General features: G+C 42.5%; 1 protein-coding gene across 6 annotated transcripts; it reads left to right on the plus strand.

Annotated features, from left to right (window-relative positions):
- Positions 1-214: 214 nt before the first annotated feature.
- LOC106576042 (acyl-coenzyme A thioesterase 5) lies at positions 215-16,654 on the plus strand. 6 transcript variants are annotated; one of them, XM_082963805.1, is made up of 10 exons: positions 215-502; positions 12,644-12,846; positions 13,240-13,339; positions 13,453-13,810; positions 14,027-14,146; positions 14,302-14,384; positions 14,518-14,611; positions 14,679-14,759; positions 14,848-14,989; positions 15,096-16,654. In XM_082963805.1, the coding sequence occupies exons 2-10, from the start codon at positions 12,657-12,659 to the stop codon at positions 15,224-15,226; spliced, it is 1,299 nt and encodes a 432-aa protein (XP_082819931.1). In that variant the 5' UTR covers positions 215-502; positions 12,644-12,656; the 3' UTR covers positions 15,227-16,654. The 6 variants fall into 6 exon arrangements, with proteins under 6 accessions (XP_082819931.1, XP_045555650.1, XP_082819930.1 ...); XM_045699694.2 differs by lacking the exon at positions 215-502 and adding an exon at positions 4,200-4,557; XM_082963804.1 differs by lacking the exon at positions 215-502 and adding an exon at positions 4,678-5,054 and having other exon boundaries at positions 14,679-14,763; positions 14,852-14,989.
- Positions 16,655-16,900: the final 246 nt, after the last annotated feature.

Consider the following 16,900-nt stretch of genomic DNA (forward strand, 5'->3'; position numbering starts at 1 on the left):
TTAATAAGGATAAAGCTATTTGTAATACATTGAGATGCTATGTACTGATGTTAATGTGATAGAATTGTATTTCTGTACCAAGCTTAACTCAGTCATCGGCACGCCCCCAGGGACACAGACAGGACCAGGCGTCATTTGACAAGCCTGTTCTATGGTCACTATAAAACCCCACCCTGATCTACTTTCTGCAGACCAGGCCTCCACTCCATTGCAAGTTGGCCAATAGGTTTAACCATCCAAGTACTCTACTGAAAGTGAACTATACCACGTGGTTAACTTTTAGACTATTGATACCGACAGAATAAGAACAAGTCTTTGATATTAATTAATAGTCTGCAGCTAGAAATTATATAATTGAACGCGAAGACCAACGAAACATCCATTCTATAACGACATTAATGAATGTCGCTTTGAAAGATCCATTCTAACCGAGAGAGAGAGAGAGAGAGAGAACTCTCCAACAGAACGACGCTCCAACAAGGATCCCGACGACACACTGAGCGTAAATATATATTGTTTGCTATTGTTCTCGAATGAGTGAGCGTTCATGTGCAAAGGATTAGCATATCAATTGTTAATATTAATGAACTCTGTGTACCTCCTCAGCTGAACTTTTATGACCCATTGTTGAACAAGACACCAGCCACGCCTGTTTTAGCCCACTAGGGCACATTACTCTACCAATTCTTTGTGATGATAATTACTGTTTGTATACTTTCTGTGAATTACTTAGTTTAGTAAATAAATGATTTTAAGACAATTGATGTATGGATGATTTTAGTAAAGACTGGGTTTGTGCAGATACAACAATTTACGACGTTTGGAATGAGACTGGACACGAGGTAAAATACACCATTTAAACCAGAAGATAATCGGCCTATACTATAATAGAATATAATATATAAGGTTATAATGTAGGAAAGTTATATTAGGAAAATTATAACTTTGTAATCTGAATATTTTCCTTGGTGCCCCGATCTCCTAGTTAATTACAATTAAACGATTAATCAGTTTAATCGCGTGATAATAATTACAGGGAGTTAATTGATAAACATGTCTTCAGTTTAATGGTACCCCAAAGACATGACATTAGTTTGTTGGTGATGTAGACACCAAGGAACTTGAAGCTCTCAACCTGCTCCACTGCAGCCCCGTCGATGAGAATGGGGGCGTGCTCGGTCCTCCATTTCCTGTAGTCCACAATCATCTCCTTTGACTTGATCACGTTGAGGGAGAGGTTGTTATCCTGGCACCACACTGCCAGGTCTCTGACGACCTCCCTATAGGCTGTCTCATCTTTGTTGGTGATCAGGCCTACCACTGTTGTGTCGTCGGCAAACTTAATGATGGTGTTGGAGTTGTGCCTGGCCATGAAGTCATGAGTGAACAGGGAGTACATGAGGGGACTGGGCATGCACCCCTGAGGGGCCCCTATGTTGAGGATCAGTGTGGCAGATTTGTTGTTACCTACCCTTACCATCTGGGAATGGCCCGTCAGGAAGTCCAGGATCCAGTTGCAGAGGGAGGTGTTTAGTCCCAGGGTCCTTAGCTTAGTGATGAGCTTTGAGGGCACTATGGTTTTCAATGCTAAGCTGTAGTCAATGAATAGCATTCTCACATAGGTGTTCCTTTTGTCAAGGTGGGAAAGGGCAGTGTGGAGTGCAATAGAGATTGTATCATCTGTGGATCTGTTGGGGTGGTATGCAAATTGGAGTGGGTCTAGGGTTTCTGGGATAATGGTGTTGATGTGAGCTATGACCAGCCTTTCAAAGCACTTCATGGCTACAGATGTAGTCATTTAGGCAGGTTACCTTAGTGTTCTTGGGCACAGGGACTATGGTGGTCTGCTAGAAACATGTTGGTATTACAGATTCATTCAGGGACAGGTTGAAAATGTCAGTGAAGACAAAACAGTTCTGTAGCTAAGCATCTGCGTTGTCTGACCACTGCTTTATTGACTGAGCCACTGGTGCTTCCTGCTTTAGTTTTTGCTTGTGAGCAGGAATCAGGAGGATAGAATTATGGTCAGATTTGCCAAATGGAGGCCGCATTTCTGTGTGTGGAATAAAGATAGTCTAGAGTTTTTTTCCCTCTGGTTGCACATTTAACATGCTGGTAGAAATGAGACAAAACGGAATTAAGTTTCCCTGCATTAAAAGTCCCCGGCGACTAGGAGCACCGCCACTGGGTGAGCGTTTTCCTGTTTGCTTATGGCCGTATACAGCTCATTGAGTGCGGTCTTAGTGCCAGCATCGGTTTGTGGTGGTAAATAGACAGCTACCTACGAATAATATAGATGATAAACTCTCTTGGTAAATAGTGTGGTCTACAGCTTATCATGAGATGCTCTACCTCAGGCGAGCAAAACCTCGGGACTTCCTTACTATTAGATTTCGTGCACCAGCTGTTGTTAACAAATATACACAGACCGCCAACCCTTGTCTTACCAGAGGTTGCTGTTCTATGTTGCCGATGTAGCGTAAACCCCGTCAGCCGTATGCTATTCATGTCGTCGTTCAGCCACTACTCGGTGAAACATAAGATATTACAGTTTTTAATGTCCGGTTGTTAGGATATTCGTGATCGTAGTTAATCTATTTTGTTATCCTATGATTGTAAGTTGTCCACTATATCTCTGTCTCTTTCTCATATGAATCACAGGGATTTGGGTTGACTTGTCAGAGAAAAAAATCTTTGTCCAGTACCAAGTGAGTAATCTTTGTCCTGATATCTAGAAGCTCTTTTCAGTCATAAGAGACAGTGGCAGAAACATTATGTACAAAATAAGTTACAAATAACGCGAAAAAACACACAATAGCACAATTGGTTAGGAGACCATAAAAAGACAGCCATCTCCTCCGGCGCCATTATACATGCCATTATATTTGCCATCTCAATGTGACCTATTTCACCTGTACATATTATGTCTGAGATTGTAGGACATTATGCTGTAAAGATATGGAATATATAACGCGATCTGGCATGGGACTATATGTTTTCATATGTCACAAGAGCTCCACGCCTAAACCTAGGCTTATACCAGTTATTCTAAACATGTACATACAGAGAGTTTCCTTCAATAACGGATGTTTATATTAGACTTAGTTTACATATCAAGTACATATTCAACAGGGAGGGAGAGACAGAGAGAGATTGTGTGTATGCTTGTGTGACATTAAGAGCAGGTACAATCCATACACAGCCATGTTACAGTACCAGGCTGACTATGTATTGATATCACATTCAGTGGACTCTGCACCTTTATCTCTTAGATCTTATTCTCCCCTACCAACCCACACACTCACTCTGTCCATTACTATCCCCCGCTATCCTCAAACACGCAAGCTCTCCTGTCCATCAACTTGCCTTGTGCATCAGGAGCTGGACGTCTACTATATGGGAAGTTATGGCTGGGACACTGCTAATTATAACGTTATGGCTGGTAATGTTATCTACCAACAATTTTGCACCAAACCTAAATGTTTTAATGGTGTTTATTATGTTACTTCGTGCAATGCAATGTTTTTCACATTGTTTACCCTGAATGATGGTAAAACCGAATTCCCGATCAGTGATTGTGCTGTTACGCACCACAGATATGTTATACAGAAGTTGTAGTAGTTGGTACTGACTTGTTTGGCCTCCAGGACAGGATAGTGCTCCTGGTCAACTGGTAGGTCCTCAGGAGATTCCCCCTTTCAATGTACTACACTTGTCACGGATCCCTCTGGAAATTTCATTGCGCACCCCTGCCCCTATTCCCACTGATTGTATTTGTATATATGTGCCCTTTGGTCCCCATAGTGCTGTCGATTATTGTTACAATGTCCGTCGGTGCGTGTCAGTACCTGTGCTGTGTGTTTTAGCTTTCGTGCCAAGATTGCCAGATGATTACTAGTCTCGTCCCGTGGGTTAATCATTGTGCGTGTGTGTCATTTATTTGAGGTACTCCTCGTTCTTTTGCTTGGGTTTCAACCCTGTGTTTTTGTTACGTGTTTGTTTGGTCTTCGTCCCTGTGCCCTTACATGGCGTGCCATAATTTGGGGTATGATTAACAAAAACGATTACGCATTCCGGTCTGTCTGAGTCTGTCTCCCGAATCATTGTTACCAATGTGACAACACTGAAGAAAAATATTAACCTAACATACAACAACTTCAAAGTTGAGAGAAGTCTGCTGCTCTGCAGGATGTTTCAAGGATGGGGTCTAACAACGCAGCAAGAGAGGCAATCAGTGTGCGGGAGATCTTCACCTCCTACTTATTTGAAGATGATGCTGTTCCTTGGCAACACCATAGACTACACTATGCACAACAAAGGCTCTTTTAACCTCTTTGGGCTAGGGGGCAGTATTTTGACGTCCGGATGAAAAGCATGCCCAGAGTAAACTGCCCGCTACTCCGGCCCAGAAGCTAAGATGTGCATAGTATTAGTATATTTGGATAGAAAACACTCTGAAGTTTCTAAAACTGTTTGAATGATGTCTGTGAGTATAACAGAACTCATATGGCAGGCGAAAACCTGAGCCAAATCCAACCAGGAAGTGGGAAATCTGAGGTTTGTAGTTTTTCAAGTGATTGCCTATCCAATATACAGTGTAAATGGGGTCATATTGCACTTCCTAAGGCTTCCACTAGATGTCAACAGTCTTTAGAACGTTGTATCTTGCTTCTACTGTGAATGGGAAGAGAATAAGAGCTATTGGAATCAGGTGTCTGGAAAATTTCCATGAGCTCAGTCATGCGCACGGCCGTGAGAGCGAGCTGAGTTCCTTTTCATTTCTTACGACATAGGAATTGTCCGGTTGGAATATTGAAGATTTATGATAAAAAACATCCTAAAGATTGGTTCTATACATCGTTTGACATGTTTCTACGAACTGTAATTGAACTTTTTTTACTTTTGTCTGAACTTAGTGCTCGCGCATTTTGCATTTGGACTGAACGCGCGAACAAAAGGGAGGTATTTGGACATAAATATGAACTTTATCGAACAAAACAAACATTTATTGTGGAACTGGGATTCCTGGGAGTGCATTCCGATGAAGATCAAAGGTAAGTGAATATTTATAATGCTATTTCTGACTTTTGTTGACTCCATAACGGGTATCTGTATGGCTTGTTTTGGTGCCTGAGCGCTGTACTCAGATTATTGCATGGTGTGCTTTTGCCGTAAAGCTTTTTTGAAATCTGACACAGTGGTTGCATGAAGGAGAAGTGTATCTTTAATTCTTTGTAAAACACCTATGTTGTGTCAACTTTTAGGAGTATTTCTGTAAATTGATAAGGCTCTCTGCAAAATCAAAGGATTTTGGAGGCAAAACATTACTGAACATAACGCGCCAATGTAAACTGAGATTTTTGGATATTAATATGAACTTTATCGAACAAAACATACATGTATTAGTGATTAATTGAACATGTTTCATTATTTATTTGAGGCTAAATTGATTTTATTGGTGTATTATATTAACTTAAAATAAAAGTGTTCATTCAGTATTGTCGTCATTGTCATTATTACAAATAAATATCGGCCGATTAATCAGTATTGGCTTTTTTTGGTCCTCCAATAATCGTTATCTGCTTTGAAAAATCATAATCGGTCGACCTCTACTAGAGACACTTATGTAATTGTATGAACTGAGAGAATATATGGGTAACACTGATTCATTAGTCATATGCTGCCTTCCCTGCTCCTATATTCTTACCTCTTTCCCTTTCTGTCTTTTACACCTCTCTCGCCACCTCCTCTTTCTTCCTCTGTTTTTATAATGCCCCCCAAAGATGTGTATTGAGGTACAGATTGAACTTCTATTTATAATATTACAATTATAATATGTATAATGCATGTATTTATAACACTTGGATAATGAACTTCTTTCAATAAAGCGTTTCACATTCTCTACTGGTTGAAATTAAATTATTTACCACTATAACCTCATCTCTAGTTAATAAGTTACCTAACTGTTCTGGACACTGGCTAGTCTTTCATTAACAACTTTTACCATAGCAAAGGTATCACAAATTATTTGTTTGAGCTGTGCATGGTAACAGAGGGCAACGTTAACAATCTACTTGTCACGGTTGTCGTATGAAAGAGACCAAGGCGCAGCGTGCTTATCGTTCCACATCTTTATTTCTATGTGAAACTATGCAAGACAGACAATAAACTATAAACAAAACAACAAACCGTGACGAAGAGGTGCTACATGCATGAAATCAAAATAATCTCCCACAAACACTAGTGGGAAAAACAACAACTTAAATATGATCCCCAATTAGAGACAACGATGAGCAGCTGGCTCTAATTGGGAATCATACGAAAACCACAACCTAGAAAAAAGAACCTAGAACACAACATAGAAAATGTAAACTAGGCAAAAACCAACACAGAAAAAATAACCTTGAACACAACATAGAAAATGTAAACTAGACAAAAACCCCAACATAAAAAAAATAAACTAGAACCAAACATAGAAATAAATAAACTAGACAAAACCCCCCAGTCACGCCCTGACCTACTCTACCATAGAAAAATACGAGCTCTCTATGATCAGGACGTGACAGTACCCACCCCCCCAAAGGTCCGGCCGCAAAACCTGAAACCAAAAGGGAGGGTTAGGGGTGGTGTCTAGTGTTGGTGGCGGCTTTGGTGCAGCATGAAGAACCTTCTCATCCCGCGGATCCTCCCGCATCGGAGGCGGTTCAGGTGCGGGACGAAGAACCCTCTCATCCTGCGAACCCACTAGCATAGGAGGCGGCTCTGGTGCAGGACGAAGAACCCTCTCTTCCTGCGAACCCGCCAGCATCGGTGGAGGCTCCGGGCCGTCGCTGGAGGCTCCGGGCCGTCGCTGGAGGCTCCGGGCTCTGGACTGGGGACTGTCGCTGGAAGCTCCGGACTGGGGACTGTCGCCGGAAGGCCCGGGCTGGGGACTGTCGCCGGAAGGCCCGGGCTGGGGACTGTCGCCGGAAGCTCTGGGCTGGGGACTGTCGCCGGAAGCTCTGGGCTGGGGACTGTCGCCGGACTGGGCAGGCGCACTGGAGGCCTAGTGGGTGGAGCCGGGACTGGTGACACGCACATCAGGGCGAGTGCGAGAAGCAGGCACAGGACGTACTAGACTGGGGAGGCGTACTGGAGGCCTGATGCGTGGGACCGGTACAGGTGGCACCGGACTAGTGACACGCACCTCAGGGAGAGTGCGAGGAGGAGGCACAGGACATACCTGACTGGGAACACGCACTTCAGGGAGAGTGCGGGGAACAGGCACAGGACGTACTGGGTAGTGGAGGCGCACTGGCGACACAGTGCGTAGAGCTGGTGCAGGATATCCTGGACCGAGGAGATACACCGGAGACCAGGAGCGCTGAGCCGGCACAACCCGTCCTGGCTACATGCTCACTTTAGCCCGGCAAATGCGGGGCGCAGGCACAGTGCGCACCGGGCTATGAATGCGCACTGGAGATACAGTGCGCATTACCGCATAACACGGTGCCTGACTGGTCACAAGCTCCCCACGGTAAGCACGGGGAGTTGGCTCAGTTCTCAACCCTGACTCCGCCAATCTCCCCGTGTGCCCCCCCCCCCAAAAAAATTGGGAGCTGCCTATCGGGCTTCCGTCGTTTCCGTGCTAGTTCCTCGTATCATCACCGTTCCTCTCTCGCTGTCTCCGCCTGCTTCCATGGCAGGGTCTTGTCCCCTGCCATTACCTCCTCCCAGGTCCAGGATGTCCTCCACTCTCTTCTCTACCGGGCCCAGGATCCCTGCTCCTCCTGGGCACGCTGCTTGGTCCTTTGGTGGTGGGAGATTCTGTCACGGTTGTCGTATGAAAGAGACCAAGGTGCAGCGTGCGTATCGTTCCACATCTTTATTTATATGTGAAACTATGCAAGACAGACAATAAACTATAACCAAAAACAACAAACTGTGACGAAGAGGTGCTACATGCATAAACTCGAAATAATCTCCCACAAACACTAGTGGGAAAAACAACAACTTAAATATGATCCCCAATTAAAGACAACGATGACCAGCTGCCTCTAATTGGGAATCATACGAAAACCCCAACCTAGAAAAAAAGAACCTAGAACACAACATAGAACATTTTAACTCGACAAAAACCCCAACATAGAAAAAAGAAATTAGAACCAAACATAGAAATAAATAAACTAGACAAAACCCCCCAGTCACACCCTGACCTACTCTACCATAGAAAAATACGAGCTCTCTATGGTCAGGACGTGACACTACTATGCTTAATGAGCACAAACAAAGCAACTGGGCTGGATAACCTTCCTGCGAGATTCATAAGGATAGTGCTTGCGTCACTGCTAAAATGATGAAACATATTGTAGACCTTTCTATTAGTAGTGGTACATTTCCCAAGGATCTCAAAACAGCCCAGGTGGTTCCACTCCACAAGAAGAGCATTAAAACAAATGTAGGAAGGTACGGGCCTGTGTCAATCCACAGCACCTTATCCACAGTTGTTGAGAGATTTGTTTTTAATCAACTTGAGGGATACATTACCTTCTTGAGCACAAACTTCTTTATGAATTTACAATCTAGTTATAGAACAGCTCATTCCACTGTTACTTGCCTTATCCACCTTTTTGAACACATTAAGCAGGAAAGTGAGAAGGGGAACTATACAGGTATGGTCATATTGGACTTGCAGAAAGCTTTTGACACTGTAGACCACGATATTATCCTGATGAAACTGAAATGCATGGGTCTAAATTATGTAGCAGTGAATTGGTTTAGGTCTTGGAACAGAAGAATAGATTGCTTAGGGCTGACAAGATAACAGTAAACTGTGCAGGCAAGGAGATTGAATCTAAAACAAGTGTAACTTATCTTGGTGTGTCCCTAGATCAATCCCTTTCTGGAGACCTGATTGCTGCTAAAATTATTTTTAAAATGGCAAACAAATTGACATTTTTATATCGTTACACTAGATATTTTATCATTAAAGTTAATAAACTGCTTGTCTCAACCTTGATTCAGTGTCATTTCGATGATGCCTGCTCTGCTTGGTATAGTGGGCTATCAAAAAAGCTGAAAAAGAGAACGCAGGTCATGCAAAATAATGTTATCAGGTGTATGCTGAATGTCCCCCCTAGGACCCACATAGGAGTTCTGGGAGGTTTGCTTGTTACCTTTGGAGTCCAGAGTGGAGCAACTTAAACTTAATCATATGTTTGACATCTTAAATGACTGCGCCCCAGGTTACATGAAAAATCACATTGATATGGTCTTGTAACGCCCTGGCCATAGAGAGGGGTTTTTTGTTCTTTATTTTGGTTAGGCCAGGGTGTTACATTGGGTGGGCGTTCTATGTTCCTTTTTCTATGTTTTGGTATTTCTTTGTTTTGGGCCATGTGTGTGGCTCCCAATCAGGCACAGCTGAAGCTCGTTGCTGCTGATTGGGAGTCACACATAAGGAGCATGTTTTTCCTTTGGGTTTTGTGGGTAATTGTTTCTGTTTTGAGTATTTTCCTAACAGGACTGTTTGCTGTCGTTTTTGTTCATTTTGTAGTGTTCTCTTGTTTATTTGAATTAAAATTCTAATGATGAACACATCCTCTGCTGCACCTTGGTTCCCTCTTCCAGACAGCCGTTACAGGTCTATAACCAACACAGCACGTATTTCCTTGCCAGGCATTTTTCTGTGGAATAGCCTTCCCTTGGAGATCAAGCAAATAAAAAGTAAAAATAGCTTTAAAAAGCAGGCAAAGTTTTTCATTTGGCAAGGTTGTCTAAGTAAGGGAAACCACTCCATTGCCCCTTGTGCCCCTTCTGCCTGTCAGGTTTATTTATTTGAAGGATTGGTATGATGTACAATTAATAGATTGTTTAAATGTGAAATTAATATTGTTGATTTAAGGTTAGGGAGAAGTGCAGCGAATAGTGCCACTTTTTAGGATGTCAATATAAATTAATGAATTTATGGTTGTTTGTAATTTTGGCTTGTCTTTTAACCATGTGTTATTGTTTTTACCATCGAGGACCACTTTGGAAATAAGTGTTTTAATTCATACTTTCAAGTGATATCCTCTGGGTCCACATTGTGCATTTTGTTGTATATGTATGTTGCCCAAAATAAATTCAATTCAAGGACATTGGATATTGAGATGAACTGGTTTTAGAGTATTTACATGATGCATAGGAAGTGTAGAGTACTGTTTTTAAGTTCTTTTTCTCTAAAAATGAATTACAAACCAGCCTTTAACTAGTTAAATCCTGTTTCTAGTCTATTAGTTACAATGTGTAACCATTGATGTCCCAGGACCAAGCTTGGTGAACACTTTTGAAGTGTATAATTGTAACACATACAGTTGAAGTCGGAAGTTTACATACACCTTGGACAAATACATTGAAACTCAGTTTTTCACAATTCCTGACATTTAATCCTAATACAAATTCCCTGTCTTAGGTCAGTTAGGATCACCATTTTATTTCAGAATGTGAAATGCCAGAATAATAGTAGAGAATTATTTCTTTCAGCTTTTATTTCTTTCATCACATTCCCAGTGGGTCAGAAGTTTACATTCACTCAATTAGTATTTGGTAGCATTGATTTTAAATTGTGTAACTTGGGTCAAACGTTTCGGGTAGCCTTCCACAAGCTTCCCACAATAAGTTGGGTGAATTTTGGCCCATTCCTCCTGACAGAGCAGGTGGTTTGTAGGTTTGTCAGGTTTGTAGGCCTCCTTGCTCGCACATGTTTTCTCAGTTCTGCCCTCAAATTTTCTATGGGATTGATGTCAGGGCTTTGTGATGGCCACTCCAATACCTTGACTTTGTTGTCCTTAAGCCATTTGGAAGACTCATTTGCGACCAAGCTTTAACTTCCTGACTGATGTCTTGAGATGTTGCTTCAATATATCCGCATAATTTTCCATCCTCATGATGTCATCTAGTTTGTGAAGTGCACCAGTCCCTCCTGCAGAAAAGCACACCCACAACATGATGCTGCCAGCCCCGTGCTTCACGGTTGGGATGGGATTCTTCGGCTTGCAAGCCTCAACCTTTGTCCTCCAAACATAATGATGGTCAATATGGCCAAACAGTTCTATTTTTGGTTCATCACACCAGAGGACATTTCTCCAAAAAGTCCAATCTTTGTCCCCATGTGCAGTTGCAAACCGTAATCTGGCTTTTTTATGGCGGTTTTGGAGCAATGGCTTCTTTCTTGCTGAGCAGCCTTTCAGGTTATGTCGATATAGGACTTGTTTTACTGTGGATATAGATACGTTTGTACCTGTTTCCTCCAGCATCTTCACAAGGTCCTTTGCTGTTGTTCTGGGATTGATTTGCACTTTTCGCAACAAAGTACGTTCATATCTAGGAGACAGAAGGCATCTCCTTCCTGAGCGGAATGACGGCTGTGTGGTCCCATGGTGTTTATACTTGCGTACTATTTTTGTACAGATGAACGTGGTACCTTCAGGCGTTTGGAAATTGCTCCCAAGGATGAACCAGACTTGTGGAGGTCTACAGTTATTTTTCTGAGGTCTTGGCTGATTTGTTTTGATTTTCCCATGATGTCAAGCAAAGAGGCACTGGGTTTGAAGGTAGGCCTTGAAAAACATCCACAGGTACATCTCCAATTGACTTAAATGATGTCAATTAGCCTATCAGAAGCCTCTAAAGCCATGCCATCATTTTCTGGAATGTTCTAAGCTGTTTAAAGGGACAGTCAACTTAGTGTATGTAAACTTCTGACCCACTGGAATTGTGATACAGTGAATTATAAGTGAAATAATCTGTCTGTAAACAATTATTGGAAAAATTACTTGTGTCATGCACAAAGTAGATGTCCTAACCGACTTGACAAAACTATAGTTGGTTAACAAGAAATTTGTGGAGTGGTTGAAAAACAAGTTTTAATGACTCCAACCTAAGTCTTCCGACTTCAATTGTACATGCAGACACAGCATCATTCAAAGACTGGAATTTGATACTCCTGGTATTGGATTTGACTGAAAAATCATCTCAAAGACATTCATACCTAAACTGCACCTTCATTTGCTAAGGTAGAGTACATGATCAGTGAATATATTAAATGTATAGGCTACAATGTGGGGATCTCATGCATAGTAATAACTACATGTACATACAACTTGCATCCTTGGCACAAAGTTATATTATATTCTACTCAATCCATAGCCTTCATTAATGTCATTCAGACTGTTTTCAAGTTGATACAATCGGCTATGAGAGCTGAGAGCTGAGGTGTCGCTACATTAACTAACATATTCCTGTCAACTGTAAATGTTTTGCATGATTTGTTATGCCGTTATAATCACCTACATTTGCTTCGATCCTAGTATTTTTGTCACCCTCAACTTTGTGAGCAGTGCCGCACGGACTTTGTACTTTCCTGCACGAGTAAACTTGTCTACTCGCACCAGAATTATGTAACTACACAGAGCGGTTTTCTATGTCAGCATGTCTCTGACTTGTCATTGTTGAATAACTCCGTGTAAGTAAATGTGGACACGAAGTTTGAAGCGAATGTGACTCGTAGCCAATTTTGTTCTGTCGCCAACCAGTTTTCACAGGTTAAAGCCAGGACAAATGGGATGTCAATCCCACCATCTTTACCAGTGTTCGGTTGTTTCTGTCTTGTCTTTTTCTACAGGTGTTTGTCCACCATGGTTGGGACTTTCCCGCTTCTGTCAGTGCAGCCAACATGGGGGCTCGTGGATGAGAAGATCCAGGTAGTTGTGAGGAATTTACCTCCAGCGCTCTCAGTGACGCTACATTCCCTTCATCGCTCTGAGGATAAGGACCTTTGGGAGGCGTTCGGCCATTACACCAGCGACGGCCAAGGCACGGTGACAGGTAGTTAGTTCACTGACATCATTATTTGACCTTGTTTTTTCCCCAGTTGTTTTGAAAGCAATTAAAAAAAATAATAATAATAATGTTCTTTACTGTCTTGCCTAGTTAAATAAATTCTTGTTTACAATGACGTCCTACACCGGCAAAACCCTGATGGCACTGGGCCAATTATGCACTGCCCTATGGGATTCCAATCACAGCTGGTTGTGATGTAACCTGGAATTGAACCAGAGTGTCTGTATTGATGCCTCTAGCACTGAGATGCAGTGCCTTAGACTGCTGTGCCACTCGGGAGCCCCAGTCAACAGACAACTGACAACTCTGAAAAAACAAGCTCTGATTACAAAAAATACAGAAACTCAAGCCGCTTTCTCTTTTTTGTTGTTGATGTAGTTGCTAAGGATGCCAGTCTTGGAGGAACATATGAAGGAGCAGAGCCCATGGGTCTCCTGTGGAGCATGCAGCCTGTTCCAGGCAGTCGGACAGGCCTCAGGTAACACACCAATGCAATTCAATATTTGGGGTCAATTTTACATAGGAAAACCAGATAATTTAGGGTGACCAGGCCCGGCTGGACAAGTCAAATAAACTCTCTCTGTCTCTCAGGTTGAGAAAGATGGATGTCCTCACTCCTATGGTGGTACACATCTCTGTGTACAGTGGGCACATGACTGAGGGCTTCAGCAAGCAGTCTCCCCTAGCGACCGTTGTCACAGAACGATGGTACATGGCACCGGGTGTGTGCAGAATTGACATCAGGGAACATGGAGTCCGAGGGACCCTCTTTTTACCCCCAGGTCCTGGACCCTTCCCTGGGGTGTTGGATATGTGGGGAGGGGGTGGGGGGCTGGTGGAGTACCGCTCCTGCCTCCTGGCGTCACAGGGTTTTGTTTCCATGGCGCTAGAGTACCTTTCCCATGACAAGAACAGAACCTCAGACATCGACGTTAAAACCTACTTTGAGGTGATTCTCATACTGTGTGTGTGCCTACAAGGTTGTGCATGTCTTAATGTTCAGAAATGGCCCTGAGAGGGCAGAGTCCTGCTGTGACCATTTACCCAGACTCACTGTTATATTACATCACTTCACATTATATTACATCACATTGCATCTGCTACATTGGATCCTACATTGTATCCTTATCACTTGAACTTGAGTTCTATCTCTCTTGTTATGTAGAAAGCGTTCAGGATTGTGCAGGAGCACCCTCTGGTGATGAAGGACAGAGTTGCTCTGTTTGGTCTCTCCTTAGGCACGTCAGTTGCCCTCAACTTGGCAGCCTACTCCAAAGTCATCAGCGTGAGTCTCGCTCCCACTCTCCTCTTTTTCCTCCAGTTTGGAGCTTTGTATTTATAGAGTGAATTCAGATTCAGAAAGCTATTGTCCCAACACTGACCATGTGTATAAGCTTATGAGTTTGTTCAGTGTGTAACAATAAATCCTGTTTATTCCAGCCCAGATGCTGTGTGTGTATCAGTGGGAGTCACGTCAACCCGGTCAACAAGGCTATCGGTGAAGTGTTTAGAAAGATGAAGGAGTGAGTGGGATGTGGCTGAAAAATAAACCCAAATCTGTTCAAAGTGAAGGTGTAAGGTACCGTGATTATGAAGCTTGTGACATACAGTTCAAATAAAGAAATATAGACTAAAAACATAATTATTTATTGCCAGGGATGGGTATAAGACCCAATTTGATGAAGAGGGCCGTGTGGTCTGGAGAGACATCATTCTGCCCATCCCAACCGACCTTGGAGAGAAAGTGGATGTAAGTCAACACACACACAAACACACACACAGTGGGTTTGTTTACTCATTGCCCTGTCTTCTGAAAGATGGGGAGGATAAAGTGTCCATTGATGTTGGTCGTCGGGGAGGATGATCAGAACTGGGCCACAGTGGAGTCTGCCAAGGACGTGAGTACACACACACACAAACACGATTACAAGCTTCCTATGAAATCCATCATTTTCAATGACGCTGAATGTGACCTCTGACCTGCAGATAGCCCAGATGATGCGTGCAGCGGGTAACGAGCACCTACTGACCATTCTACAATACCCTGATGCTGGACACCTCATTGAGCCGCCCTACACACCCCACTTCAGAGCCAGCAACTTCATAGTGCAGCAAACACGACAGAAAGGTTCTGTACACACACAAAGCTCACACCTATAGTATACACACCTGAACTAAGATATATGTATAACCAATTCTTTACTCCCAATGTAACTAATGATTGTGTGTTGTAGTGATCATGTTGTGGGGAGGGTACCCCAAGCCGCATGCCGATGCTCAGGAAGACTGTTGGGAAAAGAGCCTTAGCTTCCTACGGCAACACCTGTACCCCAGCCCTGACTCTGTCCCTAAGGCCAAGCTGTGATGTCACACCCGAGGAGCATCAAGGACCTAGTATGATTCACTAAGCTATAACTGTTAAAATACATTAACACTTAAAATATAAAAAATACTAAGCTAACATGGAATTGTTTTGGTCATACCATAGATAATTTAACTATTTCATTTAGAATTGTACGACTTCTTTAAGCCAGGTGTATGTTACACGATTTTGGCCCCCATTTAGCTGTCCCAGACAAGTTTTTGAAATTGTCGTTGCCTACTCGAGGCGTTTGGCCGTCACAACGCTCATTTAATGTGAGCAGGTCAGATACGCAATCTGAGGGCAATCAATGTTTGATTTTATCGGCACAATCTGCAGTGCCAGTGAGATGATGATATTTCTCATAACCCAGAATGTGAGCTACTACTACTACTACTGCTACTACTACTACTACTACAACAACTACTCCTAGTATGAGTTTTTACTTGCCTTTAACCAAAGTGTCAAATCGGTGCAACTCTGAAGTTCACAACAATGTTATTCAATTCAGAATGTTTGCTAGATATTTCAAGTCAGTATGGCAAGCGTGAGTGTCTGACTGAAAACGTTTGAGGCTGCTTTGAGCCACAGCTCGTTGTAGCTATGTTAACAATCTAATCACATAATTATTTTCGCGAGACAGCGTGGTATTGAGAATCCTAACGACCAAGTGAAGAATCTTGTAGTGTGTGACCCCTGTCTTTGCCATGTCGTTTAGTGTGCGCACCACTACATTGTCAAGACAAAAAAACGTCAGGAAAGATGGTTGTTTAATGTGAGAGGCTCAGCGATGTTAGGATTTGGAAAGTTGTGTAGTGTACATCTGGTTTTTGGTACTATTTAATAAATGTATTACTTAAAATATTGAATTTGGCCTTTACTACTATAGCCCATAGAAACGCATTGAATAACACATTCATAAATGGCAAAAAAGACAGTCCAAAAATGTATCATAAGGAATAAGATTTTTTTTGTGAGAAGACCAATTTTCGAGATGTCTCGGTCTGACAAACGCCTCAGATGTGGAATGTCGACATAGGCGGGTGCGGTGGATTGAGACACAGCCCATGAAAAAAATATATATTTCTCTTAAACTGACAGGATTTTGGTGGGGATTATTATTATGTTACTTAGATTGACACACGGGTGCATCAATATACTCTTAAGGATTAATATGTGTGAAAAGACAGAGTCATCAGACCAGTGGACACAGCTGTACAACATAAATTGAGGGCTGATGAGGAGTGTCCACAGTAATGGGTCGGAGTCTCTCATTCACTGAACTGCATGAGTTTCAACCTGCCAATAGTGTTAACACCTGTGCCTGAAACCTAACTGCCATAGTACACAGATGATTGATTCTATTTTTTGATTCATTAGGAAATGTGTTGTCTATGATGTTTATAATAAATCAGAGGAGTATGAACAATATGTTGTTATTGAGAGCATGAGAGCTATTTGGTATGCTTCTTGCAGTTCTTCAATATTCCACACGGGGGTGATGTATGCATGTATAGTTGTGGTCAATTGATGAGTCTTGGGGCTGTATTCCAAATGTCTCAAGAGTAGGAGTGTTGATCTTGTATAAGGATCCCCCCATCCATTTAAACTTATTATGATCTGAAAGCCAGAACTGATCCTAGATCAGCACTCCTGCGATGTTTCATACATGGGTTG

This window comes from Salmo salar, chromosome 17 (genome assembly GCF_965601325.2).
Source record: "Salmo salar chromosome 17, fSalSal1, whole genome shotgun sequence".
Taxonomy (NCBI): domain Eukaryota; kingdom Metazoa; phylum Chordata; class Actinopteri; order Salmoniformes; family Salmonidae; genus Salmo; species Salmo salar.

Bases quoted from the DNA above. Each gene is read 5' to 3' on its own strand.
- LOC106576042 (XM_082963804.1), top strand. From the start codon at position 4,867: ATGTTTCTACGAACTGTAATTGAACTTTTTTTACTTTTGTCTGAACTT. The intron at 13,340-13,452 runs GTAACACACCAA...TCTGTCTCTCAG, and splicing joins GGCAGTCGGACAGGCCTCAG to GTTGAGAAAGATGGATGTCC. The intron at 14,612-14,678 runs GTAAGTCAACAC...GTCTTCTGAAAG, and splicing joins ACCTTGGAGAGAAAGTGGAT to ATGGGGAGGATAAAGTGTCC.